General features: G+C 60.2%; 2 protein-coding genes across 4 annotated transcripts; one reads left to right on the plus strand and one right to left on the minus strand.

Annotated features, from left to right (window-relative positions):
• Positions 1–3,090: 3,090 nt before the first annotated feature.
• On the minus strand, positions 3,091–7,717 carry LOC133358736 (transcription factor MafK-like). Its single transcript, XM_061577178.1, has 3 exons — positions 7,538–7,717; positions 4,258–4,323; positions 3,091–3,711 (listed from the first exon to the last, which is right to left on the minus strand). The coding sequence occupies exons 2-3, from the start codon at positions 4,297–4,299 to the stop codon at positions 3,211–3,213; spliced, it is 543 nt and encodes a 180-aa protein (XP_061433162.1). The 5' UTR covers positions 4,300–4,323; positions 7,538–7,717; the 3' UTR covers positions 3,091–3,210.
• Positions 7,718–7,856: 139 nt separating this feature from the next.
• On the plus strand, positions 7,857–26,487 carry PLA2G6 (phospholipase A2 group VI). 3 transcript variants are annotated; one of them, XM_061577073.1, is made up of 17 exons: positions 7,857–7,992; positions 10,682–10,940; positions 11,487–11,729; positions 12,517–12,691; positions 13,114–13,331; positions 14,537–14,633; positions 15,031–15,213; positions 15,367–15,475; positions 16,461–16,625; positions 17,111–17,189; positions 17,644–17,807; positions 18,245–18,395; positions 19,089–19,240; positions 20,455–20,672; positions 21,196–21,357; positions 22,412–22,485; positions 23,409–26,487. In XM_061577073.1, exons 2-17 carry the CDS (start codon positions 10,735–10,737, stop codon positions 23,563–23,565), a joined length of 2,553 nt encoding a protein of 850 aa, XP_061433057.1. In that variant the 5' UTR covers positions 7,857–7,992; positions 10,682–10,734; the 3' UTR covers positions 23,566–26,487. The 3 variants fall into 3 exon arrangements, with proteins under 3 accessions (XP_061433057.1, XP_061433056.1, XP_061433058.1); XM_061577072.1 differs by lacking the exon at positions 7,857–7,992 and adding an exon at positions 7,998–8,046; XM_061577074.1 differs by lacking the exon at positions 7,857–7,992 and adding an exon at positions 7,998–8,046 and having other exon boundaries at positions 20,455–20,629; positions 21,192–21,357.
• The last annotated feature ends 11 nt before the right edge of the window (positions 26,488–26,498 follow it).

Genomic DNA, 26,498 nt, shown 5'->3' on the forward strand with positions numbered 1-26,498 from the left:
ATTGCAGTGATGGTGACGGCGGTGATGGTGATGATGGTGGTGATGATGGTACTCTCATTACGGTTATTCCACCCAGGGTGTTAATCAGGCGGAGACTGGCGGTGGAAAATGCTTTATTCGGCAGTCACGGTGACACCAACACGGTGACACCGTGTATACGTGTGTATACGTGTGCGCGTGTGTATACGTGTGTGCGCGTGTGTATACGCGAGTGTGCGTGTGTATACGTGTGCGCGTGTGTATACGTGAGTGTATACGTGAGTGCGCGTGTGTATACGTGAGTGTGCGAGTGCGCGTGTGTAGTGAGTTCTTATGGAGACGTCGTCGTAGAGGCAACACGGGTTGTCTGTTATCAACAATAACTCCCTGAACAATCCCTCCCTAGGGAGGTACAACATCCGGGCTTGTCAGTGACTTCTACTCTGCCCACTTAACCCTCAGCCCTCCGGCTCGCAGTGCCCTAGGGGAGGCTATCTGACCCGCCCCAGCCAAGGTGTCTCGACCACTGGTCCCAGCTCGACACGGCCCTGAGAAGGACGTCGGGCTCGAGGTTCCAGTGTCCTAGTCGAGCGGTCCTCAGTCTTCGTAGCAACTACCCCGAGTTGTACGCAGGTCACCCCTTTTTATACACCTCCAGAGGACCCTCCGCCCCTGGTACCGCCCCCTTTCTTCCAGAAGATCCTGGAAGGCCCCCTCCCAGCCCTCACCTGGGGTAGGGGAGGGAAACCCGCCTCTCTTGGGTCTGGCTCAGAGGTCGCAACCGGGAACCCGATACCCGTACCCTACCCGATACCCGGCTACCCGTATCCGGCCGGGTACGGGTAGACCGTGAGTCACTGGTGAGTAGCCGTCTGTCACTCATTTCGGGTAGGGTACGGGTACGGAACGGGTACCCGGCCGGGTACGGGTACCCGTTCCCTATCCGTACCCGTACCCTGCCGGGTACAGGTACCCATTTGCGACCCTGGTGCGGCCGGGTACGGGTACGGAATCAAAACCCGTTTTCGACCTCTGGTCTGGTTCCCTCTCATTCACCTTTGTACTCGCTGGCACACCCTGCCGACCTCTGGCTGCAACTGCAGGTCATTGGATACCGGCGGCATGTGCATACGCGATCCGACGCTACACGTGTATAAACGTGTGCGCGTGCCCTTGAAGCCCCACCAAAACAAAGCACCTGCCTGGGTTTTTTTAGGAGGGGCGGTGCGTCCGTACCTGGGCCGTTTGCTTGTTGACCGGCTCCGGTTTAGCAACGGGGAGGTCTCACTCCGGTTCGGTCGAGCGGCGTTACTTGTTTTTTTTTCATCGGCTGCGTAACGCCGCCGTGTGGAAGCTACCTGGCTCTGTTTCCCCGCACGAAGCTCCGCGTCTTCTTCGGCCAAGGTCATTCCCATGCTCGTAAAACGTGGAGCCCATTGAAATGAACACCTGCCTACGATCCTTCCTGGGCTTCACCGTGAGGCCGGATTGTCCGAGGCGCTCGCATATCCCTACAAGATCTGGACGCATTCCCCCACCATCAGCAATCTCCTCCGGCAGGCAAGGCTGGGGGCTGGGGGCTGGGGGCTGGGGGGGGGGGGGTAACAAAAATTTCAGGCCGTAACTTTGTAACTTATTTCTTAGTTAGAATATTAGTGGATCGGTGGCAAGCAAAGCTGAAGTGTCTTGTTTTGCATAATATTTTGTTGCAATAAAGTTCCTTAAGCCTTAAAAAATATATATATTCTGTAAATATGCAGAGTTTTTTGATGGAACTGACAAGATAAATTTAAATTAAAAATCGCATTGAAATATTAAGTCAAAACGCTTAAAATTCTCAGCCGTCATCAGCGGTAAGTGGCATTTTGGGAAGTCTTTGACAAGTGACACGTTAAATTCTTGTAGCCGCCTTCAAAAGACAAGAGAGTGGGGCAATTCTCAGAAATTAAAAAGCTTTGCTTCGACTTAATTGATCACCCGAGTTGGTACGAAAAAGGTACGAATAAAAATACCGCACTTTCGTATCGTGCCGTACCTGATGCAAAAAATATCGTAAAATAAGAACCAAAAAAATCCCACACCGTACCGTAATTTCAGACCGCACCGTATACTGCCACCGTTGCCGGCAGGTGAGGCTGTGTTGACCGGGTCATGTAGCCCGTATGCCCAGCCACAGCATGCCCTGGCAGCTTCTGTTTGGCTAGGTAGAGGGGGTGCTAAACGGGCGCGACACGGGCTAGCGAAGAGATGGAGTGACGCGGTACAGGAGGACGTGGAGCTGAGTGGACTTGCCAATGACTGGTACCAGCGGTGTCAAGATCAGCCTCTGTGGAGGAGGCTCGTGAAGGACGCTACTGGGCAGTTGGAGGCAGTTGCCCTCCAGCAACAACGGAGGGCGGAGGAGCGACGCTCACAACAACGAGCGGAGCGCCGGGCGGCTAAAACGCAGCAATTTGGCACAGCAGATACACAGCTGGTGCATCTGCCCATCATCTCCATAAACCCATAGCACCTGGGTCTGTCCAAGTGACCTCCTGCCAGCACCAAGAGCCTTCGACACTTCACGTGGCCTCGATGTGCACCCAGCCTGGCACAAACGTTGTGACGACAACGCTGCCACTAAGTGGCGAACGGTGGCTGTGTGAGTGGTGTACCATGTGCGCGTGTATACACAAGTGTGTGCGCACACGAGTTTGCTAATAGAAATAAAACTCTCCGTGTGGCGCCAGCCGCAACGAGCACACAGCGAGCTCACACCACGGCCTCCAGCGCGGGGGGCCAGCTCTGCATCACCACTCACGCCCCCCCCCCCCCCCCAGGGCCCCCTGACCCCCAACTGCAGGGCCCCGTGACCTCTAGAGCCCGGTCCCTCGGCCTCGCTCCCAAGGCCCCACCACCACCGCCCCCGACGCAGAGCCGATCGTCCGATGGACTAAAATATATCTTTATTTATTTATATCTGAAGAAGGCAAAAAAAAACAAATTTGAGTTACGCTTCTCATACAGCGCGCACCCAAGCCGTGACCTCACGAACCCCCAACTATGACCCCAAGAACCCCCAACCCCAAACAACTCGCCACAGCCCTAACCCCAAGTCCCCGCACGGCCCTGCCCACGAACCGGCCTCGTCCCCCATCGTCTCCTCGTCGTCGCGACGACCCCGGTGACCCCCGGTGACCCCCGGTGACCCCGGCCGCCTACAGAGCCCGCAACCCACGTGGCCGCGTGCGTCTACTGCCGCGCCGCTGATCCGTCGCTCCGAGCGCTGTCCCCGCCGCCGCCGGCGCCGTCCGCGCCGTCGCTCCGAGCGTCGTCGCCGTCCCCGGCAGCATCGGCGGCGCCGGCACCGCCGCCGGCGGCCGTGTCGCGCGCCAGGCTCTGCAGGGCGCGGTACTGCGCCTGCATGCGCGCCAGCTGCGAGCGCATGGCGCCCGCCTCACGGCTCAGCGCCGTCACCTCGGCCTGCAGGTGCGAGCGCTGCTCCTCGAGCACGGCGCGCTGCTCCGAGCGCTGCGCCCGGCAGTTGGCGGCGTAGCCGCGGTTCTTGAGCGTGCGCCGGCGCGTCTTCAGCCGCGCCGCCTCCTCGGGGCCCGCGGCGCGCAGACGCCGGTTCAGCTCGCGCACCGGCAGGGACAGCAGCTCCGTGTCGGAGATGGAGGGCGGCCCGCCGCCGGCGCCGCCGCCGCCGCCGCCGGGCAGGGCGCCGGAGGAGACGTCGCCGCGCCGCGGGGCCTGGGGGAGCGAGCGCGAGATGGGCGTGAGGTGCGTTGCTGCTTTGAGGTGACGGTCTCCGTCAGGTTTGAGGTTGAGGTGGCTGTCAGGGTCAGGGTTAGGTCAGGGTCAGGGTCTAGGTTAAGGTGACGGTCTCCGTCAGGGTTGAGGTTGAGGTGGCTGTCAGGGTCAGGGTTAGGTCAGGGTCAGGGTCTAGGTTAAGGTGATGGTCTACGTCAGGGTTTGGGTTTAGGCGAGGATCAGGGTTAGGGTCGAGGTGACTGTCAGGGTCAGGGTCTAGGTTAAGGTGATGGTCTACGTCAGGGTCAGGGTCTAGGTTAAGGTGATGGTCTACATCAGGGTTAGGGTTGAGGTGACTGTCAGGGTCAGGGTCAGGGTCTAGGTTAAGGTGATGGTCTACATCAGGGTTAGGGTTTGGGTTTAGGTGAGGATCAAGGTTCGGGTTGAGGTGACTGTCAGGGTCTAGCTTGAGGTGATGGTCTACATCAGGGTCAGGGTTTGGGTTAAGGTGAGGATCAAGGTTAGGGTCGAAGTCCCAGGCCACACCTTGCCAGAGCGATTTCCTTTCTTGCCGGAAGCGGCAGCCATGGCAATGCTGACCCGCACGGCGTCCTGGAAACGCGACACATCAACAACACAGACACATCAACAACACAAACACACAGACACACATCAACAACACAGACACACAGAGACACATCAACAACACAGACACACAGACACACATCAACAACACAAACACACAGACACACATCAACAACACAGACACACAGAGACACATCAACAACACAAACACACAGACACACATCAACAACACAAACACACAGACACACATCAACAACACAGACACACAGAGACACATCAACAACACAGACACACAGATCACACAGAGACACATCAACAACACAGACACACACAGAGACATCAACAACACAAACAACACAGACTATACAGAGACACATCAACAACATAGAGACACATCACACACAGAGACATCAACAACACAGACACACAGACCACACAGAGACACACAGACACAGAGACACGTTAACAACACAGACACACACAGAGACACACAGAGACACATCAACAACACAGACACACAGACCACACAGAGACATCAACAACACAGACACACAGAGACACACAGAGACACATCAACAACACAGACACACAGACACATCAACAAAACAGACACACAGACACAAAGACACATCAACAACACAGACACACACACAGACACATCAACAACACAGACACACAGACACACACAGAGACACACAGAGACATCAACAACACAGACACACACACAGACACATCAACAACACAGACACACAGAGACACACAGAGACACATCAACAACACAGACACACACAGACACATCAACAACACAGACACACAGACACACACAGAGACACACAGAGACATCAACAACACAGACACACAGACACACACAGAGACATCAACAACACAGACACACAGAGAGACATCAACAACACAGACACACAGACACAGAGACACATCAACAACACAGAGACATCAACAACACAGACACACACAGAGACACACAGAGACATCAACAACACAGACACACACAGAGACACATCAACAACACAGACACACAGACACAGAGACACATCAACAACACAGAGACACATCAACAACACAGACACACAGATCACACAGAGACATCAACAACACAGACACACACAGAGACATCAACAACACAGACACACACAGAGACACATCAACAACACAGACACACAGACACACACAGAGACATCAACAACACAGACACACAGACACACACAGAGACATCAACAACACAGACACACACAGACACACACAGAGACATCAACAACACAGACACACACAGAGACACATCAACAACACAGACACACACAGAGACACATCAACAACACAGACACACACAGAGACACATCAACAACACAGACACACACAGAGACACATCAACAACACAGACACACAGACACACACAGAGACATCAACAACACAGACACACACAGAGACACATCAACAACACAGACACACACAGAGACACATCAACAACACAGACACACACACAGACACATCAACAACACAGACACACACAGAGACATCAACAACACAGACACACATCAACAACACAGACACACAGATCACACAGAGAAACATCAACAACACAGACACACAGACACACACAGAGACATCAACAACACAGACCACACAGAGAGACACCAATAACACAAACACACAGAGACACACAGACACATCAACAACACAGATCACACACAGAGACACATCAACAACACAGACACACAGATCACACACAGACACATCAACAACACAGACACACAGATCACACACAGACACACAGATCACACACAGACACACATCAACAACACAGACACACAGATCACACAGAGAAACATCAACAACACAGACACACAGAGACATCAACAACACAGACACACATCAACAACACAGACACACATCAACAACACAGACACACAGATCACACAGAGAAACATCAACAACACAGACACACAGATCACACACAGAGACATCAACAACACAGATCACACAGAGAGACACCAATAACACAAACACACAGATCACACACTACACACCCTACACAAACACTGTACACACACAGTCTATACACACACAGTCTATACACACACACACCCTGTACACACACTACACACTCTTACACACACACACACCCTGCACACACACAGTCTATACACACACACACTACACACCCTTACACACACAGTCTATACACACACACACCCTGTACACACACACACACACTACACACTCTTACACACACACACCCTGTACACACACACTACACACTCTTACACACACACACCCTGTACACACACACTACACACCCTTACACACACAGTCTACACACACACACACCCTGTACACACACACACTACACACTCTTACACACACACACCCTGTACACACACACTACACACTCTTACACACACACACCCTGTACACACACACTACACACCCTTACACACACAGTCTATACACACACACACCCTGTACACACACTACACACTCTTACACACACACCCTGTACACACACACTACACACTCTTACACACACACACCCTGTACACACACACACACTACACACTCTTACACACACACACCCTGTACACACACACACCCTGTACACACACACACACTACACCCTGTACACACACAAACCCGACACACACACACCCTGTACACACACACACACTACACCCTGTACACACACAAACCCGACACCCACTGTACACACAGAGGTCACGCGGCTCGCGTGACTCAGCGAGACCACAGCCCCCCACACAGCCCCAAACTCCCCGTCTCGCCCAGGGGTAACACGGACCCCCTCGGAGAACCCCTCCATCCCCTCTCAGGGCACGGGTACCATCCCAGAGAGATACACCATCCCTATAGGAACCCCTCTTCCCACTACGCACCCCCCTAATCCCACCCGTTTGGAGACCCCTGTCCCTATAAGACCCCTGGCCCCCCTATCGAGCCCCCCCCCCCGTCCTATACAACCCCTCTCCAGCATCCCTATAGGAACCCCTATTCCCACTACACACCCCCCTAATCCCACCCGTTCGGAGACCCCTGGCCCCCCTATCGAGCCCCCCACCCCCCAGCCCTATACAACCCCTCTCCAGCATCCCTATAGAAACCCCTCTTCCCACTACACACCCCCCCTATCCCACCTGCACCCCCTTTACCCTTTCGGGGGTACCCCCTTCACCACGTTTTAGAGTGTAGGGGGGGGGGTGGTCGCACTTACACTCAAGACGATCTCCGCTGATGCCCCCCCCCCTGTCGATTTCCCTCCCCGCTCCCGACCCCCAAGCCTCCCCCTGCCGCCAAGGGACCCCCGAGGACCCCCTCCGGGACCCCTGAAGAGCAGCCCCTGGGTTAAGGGGGGGGGGGCAGTCGAACCCCCGCAGCGAACTTCAACCCCCAACCTCCGAGCACACGTGCGCGGTCAACCAACAAGGGGTGGTGGACTTCCTCGATTCTGGAATCGGATGCGGCTCGCGATTCGCGAATCGAACGCTCGCGCTGCGACACGGAGGGGAGGAGAGGGAATCGAATCGCGGCGTAAATCGGTTTGTCGATTCGCACGTTGGTGGCGAGTGGCGCTGGTGTGTGTTGAATCGACGAACTTCACGGAGTCGAATCGACGGTTCGCTGGAATCGACGAGTGGGGGAATCGCGGTCAGCTGTTCTTCGGTTGAGGTGAGGACCGCGTGGAGAGGTGGAGAGGTGGGGGGGGGGTCGATCTACTGCTGGGTGAGACGTGGGGGGCCGTGGGGGGCCGTGGGGGGGGGGGGGGTGGGGGGGGTGGGGGGGGGGCTGCTTGACCATATTTCACCACTGCGGTCAATCGATCATTACAAATGTTTGTTGTTGAAAGCTGTGGGGGGGGGGGGGTAAACTTTGAACATTGGGGGGCATAGTACAGTGCAGTAATTACAGTGCAGTGTGAATGACCACGTGGGGGGTGGGGTGGGGGTCTGGGCTGCCCCCACCCCCAGCCCACGTGACGAAGCCGATAGCACCTGGTATGCATCGCGGTGATATTGGCAGCTCCGTGTGTCTGTCGCTTCTCCCTCGCCACTGATGTCAGCCGTGCCCCCAGGGGGGTTGTTAACATTGCGTGCCTGTAACCGGCTTGTGTTGCCTATAAGCGGCTTGTGTTGCCTATAAACGGTTTGTGTTGCCTATAACCGGCTTGTGTTGCCTATAACCGGTTTATGTTTTGCCTAAAAACCGGTTTATGTTGCCTATAACCGGTTTATGTTTACTATAACCGGCTTATGTTGCCTATAACCGGCTTCTGTTGCCTATAATCGGTTTATGTTGCCTATAACCGTTTTATGTTGCCTATGAACGGTTTATGTTTGCCTATAACCGGTTTATGTTGACTATAACCGTTTTATGTTGCCTATATTCGGTTTATGCTGACTATAACCGGTTTATCTTGACTATAACCTGCTTATGTGGCCTATAACCTGCTTATGTTGCCTATAACCGGTTTATGTTGCCTATAACCGGTTTATGTTGACTATAACCGGTTTATGTTGCCTATAACCGGTTTATGTCGCCTATACCCGGATTATGTTGCCTATAACCTGCTTATGTTGCCTATAACCTGCTTATGTTGCCTATAACCGGTTTATGCTGCCTATAACCGGTTTATGTTGCCTATAACCGGTTTATGTTGCCTATAACCGGTTTATGTTGCCTATAAACGGTTTATGCTGCCTATAACCGTCTTATGTTGCCTATAACCGGTTTATGTTACTTATAACCGGTCTACGTTGCTTATAACCGGCTTTTACCAGGGTATAAAATGTAATTTTATAATTCTACGAGGTGAGGCGGTGGCACTGACCTGACTTTAACAAATGATAATCACAGCGGTAGTGACTTCTCATCATCGTCATCGTCGGCGCGTGGATTGTTTTTGTTTGTATAGCAGCAGCAGCAGCCGAATAACTCTAAGCGCACGGGTGATGTTGATTCATAAATGCGGAGAGGAAAAAACGGACGACCCCAGAGAAAAATCCAGCAGACGTCAGGGTCGGGATTGAACCCACGACCTCCTGTATACCAGGCGAGGTAGTTAACATCTTCTAGCCACCGTGGTGATGAGAGAGAAAGACACGCAAACTCCAAATATACAGCAGCAGACGTCGTCAGGGTCAGGATCGAACCCACGACCTCCTGTATACCTGGCAAGGTAGTTAACATCTCATAGCCACCGTGATGATAACGAGAGAGAGAGACACGCCAACTCCAAATATACAGCAGCAGGCGTCATCAGGGTCGGGATCAAACCCATGACCTCCTGTATACCAGGCGAGGTAGTTAACATCTCACCACGTAGAGAGATGCAAACTAGAAATATACAGCAGCAGGCGTCATCAGGGTCGGGATCAAACCCATGACCTCCTGTATACCAGGCGAGGTAGTCAACATCTCCTAGCCACCGTGGCGTCTTCAGTAGTGGTGATCAGTCGTGCAACGGCCAGCAGTGGTGCAATGGTGAACAGTTGTGTATGAGTGAGCAATCGTGTGGTGGTGAGCAGTGGTGCATGAGGAATGGTGTGGTGAGCAGTGGTGTGGCGGTGAGCGAATTGGACTCGCACGCCAGAGTGAACGCGGGTGGGGCTGGGTGGGGAGGGGCTGGGTGGGGAGGGTGGGGAGGGGCTGGGTGGGGGGGGGGTGGGAGGGGTGGGGCTGGGTGGGGAGGGTGGGGAGGGGCTGGGTGGGGAGGGTGGGGCTGGGTGGGGGGTGGGGCTGGGTGGGGAGGGGCTGGGTGGGGAGGGTGGGGCTGGGTAGGGGGTGGGAGGGGTGGGGCTGGGTGGGGAGGGGCTGGTCACCCCGTGGTGCCCTTATAAAACTCAACATTTAACCTACTCACGCCGGCTTGTGCCCGCCCTCACAGTCGGCCATATTTGCGGAATACACCACGCCGCCGTTGACCCTGGCCATTGACCGAGCAACCCAACGTTCCTACCAGCTCCCTCCGCGGGACAATGTGTTTTTAGCTAACCGAGTCACCGAGGGCAAATTGATCGTCACCATGCGGTGTGACTCAAGACCCCAGTGCGGTTTGAGCGTCCGCGGGGGTGCCGGAGCGTCGGTTCCGTTCATTTGCCGGCATCCCAACTGAAAGCGGCTCACCGCCACCACGAGAACCATCGCCTGTGAGCGTTGGACAACCTTTAGTTCGCAGTGGATAAGACCGTGGCCAATGATGATGATGGTGATGATGATGCCGAGGCCTTCATCCAGCTGTCGATAGACACGCTGTGGGTGTCTCTTAGTCACATCCGAACAAGACACCCCGAGTGGCCGAGCCCGCCGTGCCCTCTCTAGGTTGACTCAGCCTAAAGCGTCTCCCGCGGCCCCCTTGCAGGCGCTTTCCCTGACCCCCGGCCGTGAAAGGGAGCGACGGCGGCGGCGGTGGCCATGGATATCTTGGGTCGCCTGGTGAGGGGGGCCCTGTCGGCCGTGGCGCCGGGCCTGGCGGGCCCCCTGCAGGCTCGGGAGGTGACCCTGGCCGACTACCGCGGCCTGGAGGCCGTGGCGCGGGAGGGGAGTCTGACGCTGATGCGACTCGCCGGCTCCTGGGACGGCCTCCTGCAGCCGGGGCCTGGGGCCACGTCGGCACTCAGGTGTGTACACCACACACGCACGCACACACACGCCACCGTGTACACCACACACGCACACCGTGTACACCACACACGCACACACACACACGCCACCGTGTACACCACACACGCACGCACACACACGCCACCGTGTACAGTACACACGCACACACACACACGCCGTGTACACTACACACGCTCACACACCGTGTACACCACACACACACACGCCGTGTACACCACACACACACGCCGTGTACACCACACACACACACACCGTGTACACCACACACACACACGCCGTGTACACCACACACACACGCCGTGTACACCACACACACACACACACCGTGTACACCACACACACACCGTGTACACCACACACACACACCGTGTACACCACACACACACACGCCGTGTACACCACACACGCTCACACGCCGTGTACACCACACACACACACCGTATATACCACACACGCACACACCGTGTACACCACACACAACCGCGTGCGCTCACCGTGCCACCACCGCCGCGTCACCGCCCCCTGCCGTCTCCCCCCCGCAGATTGTTCCGCGTGTCCGGCGAGCCCGAGGCGCGCCGCCTGTTCGCGCTGCTCGCCGAGCGCGTCCTGCCGCTGGTGAGCGGCGGCGCCGGCGGCGCGGTGTGGCCGGGCGGCGCCGGCGCTGGGCCGGCCGCCTCGGCGCAGCGCGTGCTGGACGCCCTTCGCGAGCACCCCGAGTGGACGGCGGCGCACCTGGCGGCGCACGTCGGCCTGGTGCACGCCTTCCGGCACAACGCCGTCCTCAGGTAGCTGGTCGGCACGCCGGCCTAGTGCACGCGTTCCGGCACAACGCCGTCCTCAGGTAGCGGTGGCCGCGGGGAGCCGTTGGTCGGCACGCCGGCCTGGTGCACGCCTTCCGGCACAACGCCGTCCTCAGGTAGCGGCTGTCGCGGGGAGCCGATGGTCGGCACGCCGGCGCCGCCGCCGATCTCCCAATGTTCCTCCTCCGTTGCCGCGTTCGCGTCGCCTCGATCGCAAGGCCTCGTCCTGGACGATAGGTTTCGTGTCCGCGTCGTCACGGTGGCTAGGAGACGTTAACTACCTCGCCTGGTGTGCAGGAGGTCGTTGGTTCGATCCCGACCCTGGCGCCTGCTGCTGCTGTATATTTGGAGTCTGCGTGTCTCTCTCTCTCTCATCATCATCACGGTGGCTAAGAGATGTTAACTACCTCACGTGGTATGCAGGAGGTCGTGGGTTCGATCCCGACCCTGGCGCCTGCTGCTGCTGTATATTTGGAGTCTGCGTGTCTCTCTCTCTCTCGCGTGGATTTTTCCCCGGGTCCCTCCGTTTTAGTTTTTTTTCCCCTCCGCAGACGATTTGGCCGCGATAAATTTCCACGCGATAAGCCGCTTCGTTGAGCTCCCGTTTCACGACGGCGAGCTGGTCGCTTCCGGGAAACGGCAGCTCCGTAGCTCAGCGGGACCTGACGCGCGGTCAAATAACAAAGCAACCGTCTGATTGTCGGGCGGCGGAGTGTTTCGACGGCAACGAGCCGCACGGCGTCGCTCATCGTCGTCGCGCTCCGGCTCGCAGGGACGTGGAGAGCGGCGCCGGCGGAGCGACGCCGCTTGTGGTGGCGGTGAGCGCCGGGGAGCTCGCCTGCGCCTCCGAGCTGCTGGCGTGCGGAGCGCGCGTCGACACGCGGGACGCGCGCGGGGACACGGCACTGCACCTCGCCGCCCGCCGCACCGACCCCGCCCTCCTGCAGGTGCGACGCGCTGCGCGGCACGCGGCACGACGCGGCACGCGGCACGCGACACGACGCGCCGTGCGGCACGGTTATGGAAAGCTTCGGGGCCACTTCCCGGAGTCGTGGAGTTCTGCCATTACGAGTACGTTTCAATGAAGCGTGTTTAAAAAAAAAGTAAAAAAAAAAATATTACTTATTAAATGGAGGCCACGGACTGCGCCACGGAGCTTTTAGCGGTAAACAAGGCACCACCGTATTTACTGGGTAATACTTCACGCTTCCTTTACCCTACCGGGTAATTCTTCCGAGCTACCTTTACCCTGTACCCTTTACCTTACCCCTTGGCATGTCGACACCTTTACCCTTTTACCCAGTCAAAAGGGTAAGTTACCTTCCCTTGCCGAGGCCTAGCTAACGGCGCGTCTCGCCGCGCGGCACAGTGTCTGTGCGAGGCGGCGCACGGCACGCTGGACGGGCCCAGCGGCGCCGGCGAGACGGCGCTGCAGGAGGCCTGCCGGCTGGGCCGCGAGGACGCCGCTCGCGTCCTGCTCCTCGCCGGGGCCGGCACGGCGGGGCCCGGCACGGGGGGGCCCGGTGCGGGGGGGCCCGGCGCGGGGGAGCACGCGGTGCACACCGCCCTGCGGCACGACCAGATCGGGTGCCGTGACTCCCCACGTGACACGTGGCACACACGCACGCGCACACACACACGCACGCGCGCACACACGCACGCACACACATGCACACGCACACGCGCACGCACGCGCGCACACACGCGCACGCACGCGCACACACACGCGCACGCACACACACGCGCACACACACACGCGCACGGTGTACACCGCACGCCCCGTGTGGCCTTAACGGACTGTTGGGGCAAGTGCTGTTAGCGAGCACCTATGAAGGCCGGCACGGCACACGAGGGGGTGGGTGGCCAGCACCACGCCCGGCCGCCTTTGTCTCCCTAAGTGGCGATGTTTACACGCCGCACCAGGTATTGATTTGAGGCTGAGTCGACCTAGGAGAGGCCCAGGACCGGTTTATATAACCGTCACCGGTGTTGGCCGTGAGCGGGGAATCGAACTCGGGTTCGCAGCCGGGATCGCGGTGCAGCGTAGCGCTAACCGCTGCACCACCGCTCCCCACAGAGACCCACAGCTAACCGCCCACACACCTTACACACACAATGTATATAATTCAGCGCATGTGTGTACACGTAGGTGTGTGTGTGCATGCGTGTGCGTACGCGTGTGCGTACGCGTGTGTGTGTGTCAGGGGGGACAGTTTCTGTGTACGAGTTGGCACAGTAGGGGGGGTACAGCTGGTGGTGCATCTACCAGTGGTCATCTCAGTCAGCCAACCCATGGCACCTGCTGGGTCTGTCACGTGACCTCCTGTCGGCAGCGAGCCTTCGACACTTCACGTGGCCTCAAAGTGCACCTGGCCTGGCACAGGCGTCGTGACGACGTCACCGTCGCTTCGCGTCGAATGGCGGGTGTTGGTATATTGGTGTGTGTGTACGCGCGTGTGTGTGTGTGCGTGTGTGCATGCGTGTGTGCGTGCGTGTGTGTGTGTGCGTGTGTGTGTGTGCGTGTGTGTGTGCGTGTGTGTATGCGTATGCGTGTGTGTGCGTGCGTGTGTGCGTGTGTGTGCGTGTGTGTGTGTGCATGTGCATGCGTGTGCGTGTGTGTGCGTGTGTGTGCGTGTGTGCGTGCGTGTGCGTGTGCGCGTGCGCGTGTGCGCGGGTGCGTGTGTGTGCGTGTGTGCGTGTGTGTGTGTGTGCGTGTGCGTGCGTGTGTGCGTGCGTGTGCGTGCGTGTGTGTGTGTGCGCGTGTGTGCGTGTGTGTGTGTGTGCTCATGCAGCTGTGTGGAGCTGCTGCTGGATCTGCGCGAGGATCAGCTGGACGCACGCGACGCCAAACACGGAGGCTCGCCCATGCACTGGGCCCGCAGCGCACAGGTGCGTGTACTCACTCTGCGTGTGTACTCACTCTGTGTGTACTCACTCTGCATGTACTCACTCTGCGTGTGTACTCACTCTGCGTGTACTCACTCTGCATGTACTCACTCTGCGTGTGTACTCACTCTGCGTGTACTTTCTCTCTCTGTACACACTCTCCGTGTACTCTGCGTGTGTACTCACTCTGCGTGTGTACTCACTCTGTGTGTACTCACTCTGCGTGTGTACTCACTCTGCGTGTGTACTCACTGCACGTGTACTCACTCTGCGTGTGTACTCACACTGCGTGTACTCACTCTGCGTGTACTCACTGCACGTGTACTCACACTGCGTGTGTACTCACTCTGTACTCACTGCACGTGTACTCACTCTGCGTGTGTACTCACTCTGCGTGCAGGCGGTGCGTCTGCTGGCGGCGCGGGGCGCTGCGCTGGAAGCGCGCAGCCGCAGCGGGGACGCGCCGCTGCACGCGATGGCGCGCAAGCGGCGGCACGAGGCGGCGCTGGCGCTGCTCACGCAGGGGGCGCAGGCGGAGACACGCGGCGCTCACGGAGACACGCCGCTGCACATCGCCATGCGGGTACGCAGCCACGCGCCCGGGGTCTACGCAGGGGACTCGCTCCACGCACTACACACGATGCACACGACGTGCGGTTCGTAGATGCGTGCGACACGCGTGTGACACACGTGCGACACGCGTGTGTGACACCCGCGGCGCTGTGCGTGGCTGTAGCTGGACCATCTGGAGATGATCAAACCGCTGATCGTGTTCGGAGCTCAGATGGATTCCACCAACGACGACGGAGAGACCCCCGGGCTCCTGCTGGCTCGCAACAGCAGCGGTACCCCCGCCCCCCCAGTACCCCCCCCAGTACCCCCCCCTCGAACCCCCCCAGTACCCCCCCCACACTCCCTCCCCCTATCCCTCCCCTCCCGCACTCCCTCCCTCTCTCTCCCTCTTCCTCCCCTCCCTCTCTCTCCCTCCCTCCCTCCCACCCCTACCTCCCTCCCCCACTCCACCCCTCCCTCTCCCTCTCTCTCCCTCCCTCCCCCACTCCCCTCCCTCCTCCACTCTACCCCTCCCTCTCCCTCCCTCCTCCACTCCACCCCTCCCTCCCACCCCTCCCTCCCCCACTCCCTCCCTCCCGCACTCCATCCCCTCCCTTCCTCCTCCTCTCTCTCCCTTCCCTCCCCCACCCCCTCCCTCCTCCACTCCACCCCTCCCTCCCCTCCCTCCCTCCCCCACTCCCCTCCCTCCCCCACTCCACCCCTCCCTCCCTCCCCCACACCCCTCCCTCCCCCACTCCACCCCTCCCTCCCATCCCTCCCTCCCCCACACCCCTCCCTCCCCCACTCCACCCCTCCATCTCTTGGCAAATTAGACTCCTATCCTGGCCTCTGGACTCGTCACCTGGTTCCACAAAATCGACGTGAACTTGATATCATCATTATTATTATTTATTATCAATAATAATAATTATTATAATAATTATCATTATATATCATCATTATTTACCTATTTAAGCAGGAGCGCCACACTGATATTTTCGGCGAGCAGCGACGAGCTGTTCTTGCGATCCACGCCGGCGCAAACCGACCGGAGCACCCGGAGACAACCCCACGCCTCGCGCGAGGGGGCAACGCTCTATCCCCCGCGGCACAGATGGAATCAACGGGCGGAGGCCGGTCCGCTTTCCGCACCGGCTTCTCCCGGCGAGCCGGGCTACGTCTCCCCCTCGACGCCCACCCACCAGCCCTCGCCCTCGCAGCGTAGTGACCACCGCCGCCCCGTTGACGTTGCCGTTGCCGTTGCCGTGCCGTTTCTAGGTGGGAACCGCCCCGTGCTCATGGAGATGCTGCACAGCGTGGGGGTCACGCGGTGCTTCCCTCCCGGGTCGGCCCCCCCGGCCTCGCCCGCCTCCTCGGCGTCGACCAGGCCCGGGATCCCGGCCCGGCCTCCCCCGCCCAGGCAGAGACCGCCGCGGCCCCTGGGTGAGAGGCGGCGGGCGCCGCCGATCGCTCGGCCACCACTCGCCGGTTCACTCGCCGGGGCAGCGTCCGAATGCAGCAGAGGCTCAGCGCGGAACGCACCCATCAATATAACGGGGAACGCGCATGACGTCATAACGCCGAACGCGCGCGCCCTTATAATGCTGGAACGCGCGCTGTTATAACGCAACACGCACGATGCGCTTCTGCGGCCGTCTGGAACGTTCTTCCCTTCCGATATTAGCAAGCCAGCGGAGCTGCGCAGTTATAAATCATCATCATCATCATCTAGATGGACGAAACTAATTTCTTTAGAACTTCTTTTTGCGTTCGGTTTGTTGCTACGTGCAACAGAAGTTCAACCTTCACACACACGGACAGCACCCAGGTGATCCTCGCAAACGAGACTCTCCATCCCGCGCTGCCCAGTTCTCAGCCGCTGGAACGATGCGAACGTGGAACTCTGCGTGCCCCCCCCCCCACCGCAGGCTTTGATGACGTGGTCGCCATGGCGACGGTGATGGCTCCCATGCTGGACGTGACGGACGGGCCGCCCCCTCAGCAGCGGTGCGTCACCGTGGCAACGCTCGCGGCCACAGCAGTCCCACCCTTCCCCCCCCCCCCCTCGTGCCGCGTGTCTACGTCTCTGTGTGTCTACGTCTCTGTGTGTCTCCGTGTCCCCCTGTCCACTTATCACCTGTATCCACATGTACCCGTGTCCCATTTCTTGTGCCCTCATGTCCATGTGTCCCATGTCCACGTGTCCCACGTCCCCGTGTCCCCGTGTCCCCGTGTCCCACGTCCCTGTGTCCCGTGTCCCACATCCCCGTGTCCCACGTCCCCGTGTCCCGTGTCCCACATCCCCGTGTCCCACGTCCCCGTGTCCCCGTGTCCCACGTCCCCGTGTCCCCGTGTCTCACGTCCCCATGTTCCCATGTCCCACGTCCCCACGTCTCACGTCCCCGTGTCTCACCCCCCCACGTCCCCGTGTCCACGTGTCCCCGTGTCCCCCGCGGTGCAGGCGTGAGCGCGTGCTGAGCCTGGACGGCGGAGGGATCCGCGGCCTGGTCCTCATCCAGATGCTGCTGGCGCTGGAGAGGGAGAGCGGCCGCCCCGTGCGGGAGCTCTTCGACTGGGTGGCGGGCACCAGCACGGGCGGCATCCTGGCGCTGGGCATCGTGCACGGTGCGGGCGCCAGCGCGGGGACTTCACTCACGAGCACTCACGCACACGCGCTCTCGCTCGCCCCGTGTGTCCCCACGTGTCTCCGTATCTCCCCGTGTGCCCGTGCGTGTCCCCGTAACTCCCCACGTGTCCCCCACGTGTCCCCCACGTGTCCCCGTAACTCCCCACGTGTCCCCCACGTGTCCCCCACGTGTCCCTGTAACTCCCCACGTGTCCCCGTTTCTCCCCGTGTCCCCGTGCTTGTCCCCGTGTGTCCCCCACGTGTCCTCGTATCTCCCCGTGTCCCCGTGCGTGTCCTCGTGCGTGTCCCCACGTGTCCCCATATCTCCCGTGGGTCCGTACGTGTCCCCGTAACTCTCCACGTGTCCCCGTAACTCCCCACGTGTCCCCGTGCGTGTCCCCGCGTGTCCCCCCCCCACGTGTCCCCCGCGCGCCAGGCAAGTCGCTGGGCGAGCTGCGGGCGCTGTATTTCCGCATGAAGGACGAGGTGTTCCGGGGAGGGCGCCCCTACGACTCGGCGCCGCTCGACAGCTTCCTCAAGCGCGAGCTCGGCGAGCACACCAAGATGACGGACGTCACGCACCCCAAGTGACCACGCGCTGCACGCTCGCTCGAGCCCGTCACGCGCGTCGCAAGCCACACGCGTCACAATCCGCACACACACGCGTCACGCATCGCACACACATGCGTCACACTCGCGTAGCGCACACACACTTGTCACACGCACTTTACACTCACGCGTGTCACATCGCACGTCACACGGCGTCACACGTCACGCTCTCGTCACGCCACACACGCACGTGTCACACGCACGTGTCACACGCGCGTGTCACACTCGCGTAGCGCACACACACTCGTCACACGCACTTGCTCATGCGTCACACACACAAGCCACAAACACGTATCACTCACCCATACGAACTCAACGCACCTCCTGTGTTGTGTGTGTGTATGCACGTGTTGCGTGTGTGTGGGGAGCGGTGGTGTAGCGGTTAGCGCTACGCTGCGCTATGAACCTGGCGACCCGAGTTCGATTCCCGCTCACGGCCACCAACACCGGCGACGATTATTTGAACCGGTCCTGAGCCTCCCCTTAGGTCGACTCAGCCTCAAATTAGTACATTCTGTGATGTGTAAACATCGCCACTAGCGATACAAAGGCGGCCGGGCGTGGTCTGGCCACCCACCCTCGGCCTTCACAGGCGCTACTCGCTAACAGCACTTGCCCCTACAGTCTGTTGAGGCTACACGGGGGATTTTTGTCTTTGTTGCCGTGTGCAGGGTGTTGGTGACGGCTGTTCTGGCAGATAGACACCCGGCAGAGCTGCACCTCTTCCGTAACTACACACCGCCAACAACAACCACTACCACACCGCCAGCCTCACCCTGCCACTCGCCCAGCGAGACGTTCCAGGCGCTCACCCCTCCCAGCGGTACCACTCAGCACTCACCACTCACCACTCACCGCTAATCACTCACCACTCACCACTCAGCACTCACCACTCACCGCTAATCACTCACCACTCACCACTCAGCACTCACCCCTCATCACTCGCCACTCACCGCATGCCACTGGCCACTCACCACTCGCCACTCACCACTCACCACTCACCGCTCACCACTCACCCCTCATCACTCACCACTTGCCACACGCCTCTCACCACTCACCGCTCACCACTCAGCACTCACCACTCACCGCTCACCACTCATCACACGCCACTCACCACTCACCGCTCACCACTCACCCCTCATCACTCACCACTTGCCACACGCCACTCACCACTCACCGCTCACCACTCAGCACTCACCACTCACCGCTCACCACTCATCACACGCCACTCACCACTCACCGCTCACCACTCACCCCTCATCACTCACCACTTGCCACACGCCACTCACCACTCACCACTCACCGCTCACCACTCACCCCTCATCACTCACCACTTGCCACACGCCTCTCACCACTCACCGCTCACCACTCAGCACTCACCACTCACCGCTCACCACTCATCACACGCCACTCACCACTCACCGCTCACCACTCACCCCTCATCACTCACCACTTGCCACACACCACTCACCACTCACCGCTCACCACTCAGCACTCACCACTCACCGCTCACCACTCATCACACGCCACTCACCACTCACCGCTCACCACTCACCCCTCATCACTCACCACTTGCCACACGCCACTCACCACTCACCGCTCACCACTCAGCACTCACCACTCACCGCTCACCACTCATCACACGCCACTCACCACTCACCGCTCACCACTCACCCCTCATCACTCACCACTTGCCACACGCCACTCACCACTCACCGCTCACCACTCACCCCTCATCACTCACCACTTGCCACACGCCACACGCCACTCACCACTCACCGCTCACCACTCACCACGCCACTCACCGACTCGCCACTCACCACTCACCAACCAGCACTTACCACTCACCACTCACCGCACCTCACCACGCCCACCGTGTGCCCCCCCCACCGTCTCGCGTCTCCCCCACGCCCCCCGCGTTTGTTCCCCCTGAACGTTCCTCCCCTCCGCCCCCCCCCCGCCCCCCCCCGCCCACCCCCCCGCCCCCCCCGTGCCCCCCCCCCGTGCCACCCCCCCGTGCCCCCTCCCCCCGAGTAGAGCAGCTGGTGTGGCGTGCGGCGCGCAGCAGCGGGGCGGCCCCCACCTACTTCCGCCAGATGGGGCGCTTCCTGGACGGGGGCCTCCTGGCCAACAACCCCACGCTCGACGCACTCACCGAGCTGCAGCAGCACCGGGCGCAGCAGCAGCAGCAGCAGCAGCAGCAGCAGCAGCAGCAGCAGCAGCAGCAGCAGCAGCAGCAGCAGCAGCAGCAGCAGGTGAGGAGCCTGTCCCCAGCCCCCACCAGCGTGTCGCCGCGTGTCTGTGTCACCCCCCCCCCCCCCCGTGTCTCCGTGTGTCGCCCCCCCCCCCCCCGTGCCTCCGTTCTGCCCCCCCCCGTGTCTCCATCTGTCTCCCCACATCTCCATGTGTTCCCCCGTGTCTCCGCCTGCCCCCCCCCCCGTGTCTCCGTTCTGCCCCCTCCCCCGTGTCTCCATCTGTCCCCCCGTGTCTCCGTCTGTCTCCCCACATCTCCGTCTGTCCCCCGTGTCTCCGTCTGTCCCCCCGTGTATCCCGTGTATCCTGTGTCTCCGTATCAAGGTGGCACCTGGCTCTGCCATTACGCCGCGGTGGCTAAGAGATGTTAACTCCCTCGCCTGGTACGCAGGAGGTCGTGGGTTCAATCCACCCACCCCCTCGTGCGCCGTGACGGCCTTCGCAGGTGCCGCTCGCTTAACAGCCCCAGCAGCCCCAGCAGTCTGTTAGGGCTACACGGGGGAGCTTTGTCTTTGTGTGCCGCAGGGTTGCGCGGCCCCGCTGCGGGCCGTGGTGCTGTCGCTGGGCACGGGGCGGCCCCCGCGGGAGCGCGTGAGCTCGGCGGACGTGTTCCGCCCCACCAACCCCTGGCAGCTGGCGCAGAGCGTGATCGGAGCGCGGGAGCTGGGCCGCCTCATGGTGGACTGTGTACGACGCGCACGCTCACTCACCCGCTCGGCCGCTCGCTCGCCCGCCCTCTCGCTCGCCCACCCTCTCGCTCGCCCGCCCACTCGCCCTCTCGCTCGCCCGCTCGCTCACCCTCTCGCTCGCTCAATCGCTCGTACAGAATCGGAATCAGAATATTTATTGGCACTGCCTGAATCCGATGAGCTATAAAGCTCTTTTTCACAGGCGGCTAGTCGGGCCGGGACAGAACTTTACCACCCACGCTCACCACGCTCACCACGCTCACCACGCTCACCACGCTCGCTCACACGCTCACCACGCTCACCACGCTCACCACGCTCACCACGCTCGCTCACACGCTCACCACGCTCACCACGCTCACCACACTCACCACGCTCGCTCACACGCTCACCACGCTCACACACTCACAACGCTCGCTCACACGCTCACCACGCTCGCTCACACGCTCACCACGCTCACCACGCTCACCACGCTCACCACGCTCGCTCACACGCTCACCACGCTCACACACTCACAACGCTCGCTCACACGCTCACCACGCTCACCTCACACGCTCACCACGCTCGCTCACACGCTCACCACGCTCACCACGCTCACCACACTCACCACGCTCGCTCACACGCTCACCACGCTCACACACTCACAACGCTCGCTCACACGCTCACCATGCTCACCACGCTCACACGCTCAACACGCTCGCTCACACGCTCACCACGCTCACACGCTCACCACGTTCACCACGCTCACCACGCTCACCACGCTCACCACGCTCAACACGCTCGCTCACACGCTCACCACGCTCACCACGCTTGCTCACACACTCACCACGCTCGCTCGCTTGATCGCTCACACGCTCAAATGTTCGCTCGCTCGCCCTCGCTCAATCTCTCACACTCCTCGTGTCTCCGCGTGTCTCCGTCTGTCCCCTCGTGTCTCCGCATGTCCCCTCGTGTCTCCGCGTGTCTCCTCGTGTCCCCACGTGTCCCCACGTGTCCCCACGTGTCCCCACGTGTCCCCACGTGTCCCCTCGTGTGCCCACGTGTCCCCTGTGCAGTGCACGGACGCGGAGGGGCGCCCTGTGGACCGGGCCCGGGCCTGGTGCGACTCCCTGCAGGTTCCCTTCTTCCGGTGCGACTCCTGGCCCTGGCGACACTCACCACAGTCACCACACTCACCACGCTCACCACGCTCACCGCAATCACCACACTCACCACGCTCACCACACTCACCACGCTCACCACGCTCACCACACTCACCACGCTCACCACACTCACCACGCTCACCACGCTCACCGCAATCACCACGCTCACCACTCTCACCACACTCACCACGCTCACCATGCTTACCACGCTCACCACGCTCACCGCAATCACCACGCTCACCACCCTCACCACACTCACCACGCCCACCGCAGTCACCACGCTCACCACTCTCACCACGCTCACCACGCTCACCACACTCACCACGCTCACCACTCTCACCACGCTCACCACGCTCACCACGCTCACCACTCTCACCACTCTCACCACGCTCACCACGCTCACCACAGTCACCACGCTCACCACAGTCACCACGCTCACCATGCTCACCACGCTCACCACGCTCACCACTCTCACCACGCTCACCACAATCACTGCTATGTGTGTGAGTGCTATGTGTGTGTGTGTGCGCGCGTGTGTGTGTGTGCGTGTATGAGTGTGCTATGTGTGTGTGCTATGTGTGTGTGTGTGCTATGTGTGTGTGTGCGTGTATGAGTGTGCTATGTATGTGTGTGAGTGTGCTATGTGTGTGTGCTCTATATGTGTGTGCTCTGTGTGTGTGTGTGCGTGTGTGAGTGTGCTATGTGTGTATGAGTGTGCTGTGTGTGCTGTGTGTGTGTGTGTGTGTATGAGTGTGCTCTGTGTGTGCTGTATGTGTGTGTGTTTGCGCCGTGTGCGTGCTATGTGTGTATGTGCGTGTGTGAGTGTGCTATGCGTGTGTGTGTGTGCTGTATGTGTGTGCGTGTGTGTGTGTGCTCTATGTGTGTGTGTGTGCGCTGCGTGCGCGTGCAGGCTGAGCCCGCAGCTGCGTGAGGACGTGGCGCTGGACGAGGTGCGCGATGCGGTGCTGGTGGACGCGCTGTGGGACACGCAGGTCTACCTGCACTCGCAGCGCGCACAGCTCGCCCGCCTCGCACGACTCCTCACCGCCGACACGGACGCCCCGTGACCTCACCGCTGCCACCAAATCCCGGTGACCTCGCCAGCGCCACCGACTCCCCGCGACCTCGTCGCTCGCCTCGCCCACCACCACCACCCACACTCGTGCCTCGTCATTGCACCCCAGAGCCCCGTGACCTCTCACCTCTCACCTCTCACCTCCCCTCTCCTCCTCACCTCCTCACCGGACACCCTCATCCGTCACGTGACCATGCAACTACTGCTGTGGGCCGCCAGTGCAGCGCGCGGTGGCAGCAAGGGTGGTGCTGGTGGTGGTGGTGCTGGTGGTGGTGGTAGTGCTGGTGGTGCTGGTGGTGCTGGTGGTGCTGGTGGTGCTGGTGGTGCTGGTGCAGAGGTCGCAAATAGGTTTTGATTCCTTACCCGTACCCGGCCGCACCAGGGTCGCAAACGGATACCCGTACCCGGCCGTACCCGTACCCTACCCGTACCCAGCCGGGTACAGGTAGGGTACGGGTATCGGGTACCTGATTGCGACCTCTGTGCTGGTGCTGGTGGAGCTGGTGGTGGTGGTGCTGGTGCCGGTGGTGGTGGAGGGGGGGGGTGCCACCCATCTTGTTTTCCCCAGGGGGTTGTCTCCTCGTCGTGGAGGAGGCAGCAGCTCCGCTCCCGGGAGATCTCTGCCTCCTCCCGGGAGACCTAAAGAGGGTTTTTGTGCCGAGGGTTGGCAAATCACTCGCGCGCCAGCTCCTGGAATTCCCAACAGGCGAGCCCCTGCACAAAGGGCGCTAGCGGAACCGGCGGCACCGCCGGCAATGAATTGCCCAAGTTCTGCGGTCCCGTGCTGTGGTTGCGCGGCCAGCCCCATTCGTCACGTGCGCCGGGGAAAATCCACGCCTTGCGCGAGGGGAGCAACGCTCTATCCCCGCGCTGGAGATAGATTAGTCCACGCACTTTTCCGTCCGCGTCTGTCCCCTCCTCGACGCCCACCCACGCGTAGAAGGGTGGGGAGTTCCACAGCCCCATCCGCGTGCGATCCATCAACCCTCGCCGCTGCCTCCACGGCAGAGGTCGCAACCGGGTACCCGATACCCGTACCCTACCCGATACCCGGCTACCCTACCCGATACCCGTACCCTACCCGATACCCGTACCCTACCCGATACCCGTACCCTACCCGATACCCAGCTACCCTACCCGATACCCGGCTACCCTACCCGATACCCGTACCCTACCCGATACCCGCACCCTACCCGATACCCGGCTACCCTACCCGATACCCGTACCCTACCCGATACCCGGCTACGGGTACGGGTAGCCGTTTGCGACCCTGGTGCGGCCGGGTACGGGTAGGGAATCAAAACCCGTTTGCGACCTCTGCCCCCCGCCCGCAGCCCCCCGCGAGTTTGGCGGCAGGAATGAAGCCGCCCTCCGTGGCCGCCGTGAGCCCGTGAGGGTGACCGTGGCATTATGGGTAGATCCCTAATCTGATGGAAGCCCCTCCACCTCCGCTCACTTGACACTCGTCACTCGGCCGGCCGATCGGCTGAGCCGCGGTGAGCTGACGCGCGCCGGGGGGGGCCGGGGGGGGGGGGGCGACGGGGGAGGGAGGGGGGTCAGGGCGGGGGGCACTGTCCCCTCTCCGTGGGGGGGGGGCGGTGTTTGTGTGACGTCACCGCTGCGCACCCGCGAGACCCGAGACCCTTGGTTTCAGGTCGTGGACCGGCGGTCCCTGGCCTCCTCCTCCTACCCCTAGATCGACTCGGCCTTAATTCTCTACCTGGCGTGGTGCGTAGTAAAGTAAACGTAAGTGAAGTGTAAAAAAAAAACTTGATCAGAACTGGGGAGACAAAGGCGGCCGGGTGTGGTGCTGGCCACGGAACCCCTCGTGCGTTGTCTCAGCTGCTACGCGCTAAAACAGCACTTGCCCCAAGACCCTGTGTGGGCTACACGGGAAGGGGTGGAATCTTTGTCTTTGCTTGTGTTGTTGTTGTGGTTGTTGTTGTGTGTTTATTCAATTGTTGCTAATAATTGTTTATTTGATTTTGTGTTGCCCGGCGAAAATCTGCTGCAGATGTGTGGAATAGCGGGTGAGTGGGCGGATGGGTTGGGTGAGTTGTAGATTGGTGGAGGGGTGAGTTGTAGATGAGTAGGTGAGCGGGTGAGCGAGTGAGCGGGTGAGCAAGTGAGCGGGTGAGCGGGTGAGCGGGTGAGCGAGTGAGCGGGTGAGTTTGGCAGCTGGGTTGTGGGCGAGCGAATGAAGAACATGGTTGTTCGCGTGGGTGGATGATTGCGAGTAGGAGTGGGTGAGCGGGTGGGTGAGCGGGTGGGTGAGCGGGTGGGCGAGTTGTGAGTAGGTGGGTAAGTTGCGCAGAATGGAGGAGTCTCGTGAAGGACGCTGCTACTACTGGGCAGTTGGAGGCAGTCGACCTCCAACAACAACGGAGGGCAGAGGAGCGACGCTCACAACAACGAGTGGAGCACCGGGCGGCTAAAATGCAGCAAGTTGACACAGTTGGGGGTACAGCTGGCAGTGCATCGGCCACTCATCTGAGTCGGCCAACCCATTGGCACCTGCTGGGTCTGTCCCGTGACCTTCCGTCAGCGAGCCTTCGGCACTTGACGTGGCCTCAAAGTGCACCTGGCCTGGCACAGTCAATATTGGCATTGAGTGCACACAGATGAGTGGGTGAGTAGGTGGGTGAGTGCACACAGATGAGTAGATAGGGTGGGTGAGTAGGTGGGTGAGTGCACACAGGAGTAGATCGGGTGGGTGGTGGGTGAGCGGGTTACGTAGCGAGTGAGCCGGTTGGCTGGGTGATCGTGCGAGCGGCGAATTTTTTTTTTTTCAACCCTCTTTCATTCCTCCCGGACCGCCCGTGCCGTGTCGTGCCGACGAACGCCACGGGCCTCGCGTGTTCTCCTCCTACACCTCGCCTGAATAAAGCTCCGGTACATCGCAGCAGTTTCAGCAGCTCCAGCGGC

The sequence above is a fragment of the Lethenteron reissneri genome, chromosome 63, assembly GCF_015708825.2.
Source record: "Lethenteron reissneri isolate LAM-NWPU_2019-01 chromosome 63, ASM1570882v1, whole genome shotgun sequence".
Taxonomy (NCBI): Eukaryota; Metazoa; Chordata; class Hyperoartia; order Petromyzontiformes; family Petromyzontidae; genus Lethenteron; species Lethenteron reissneri.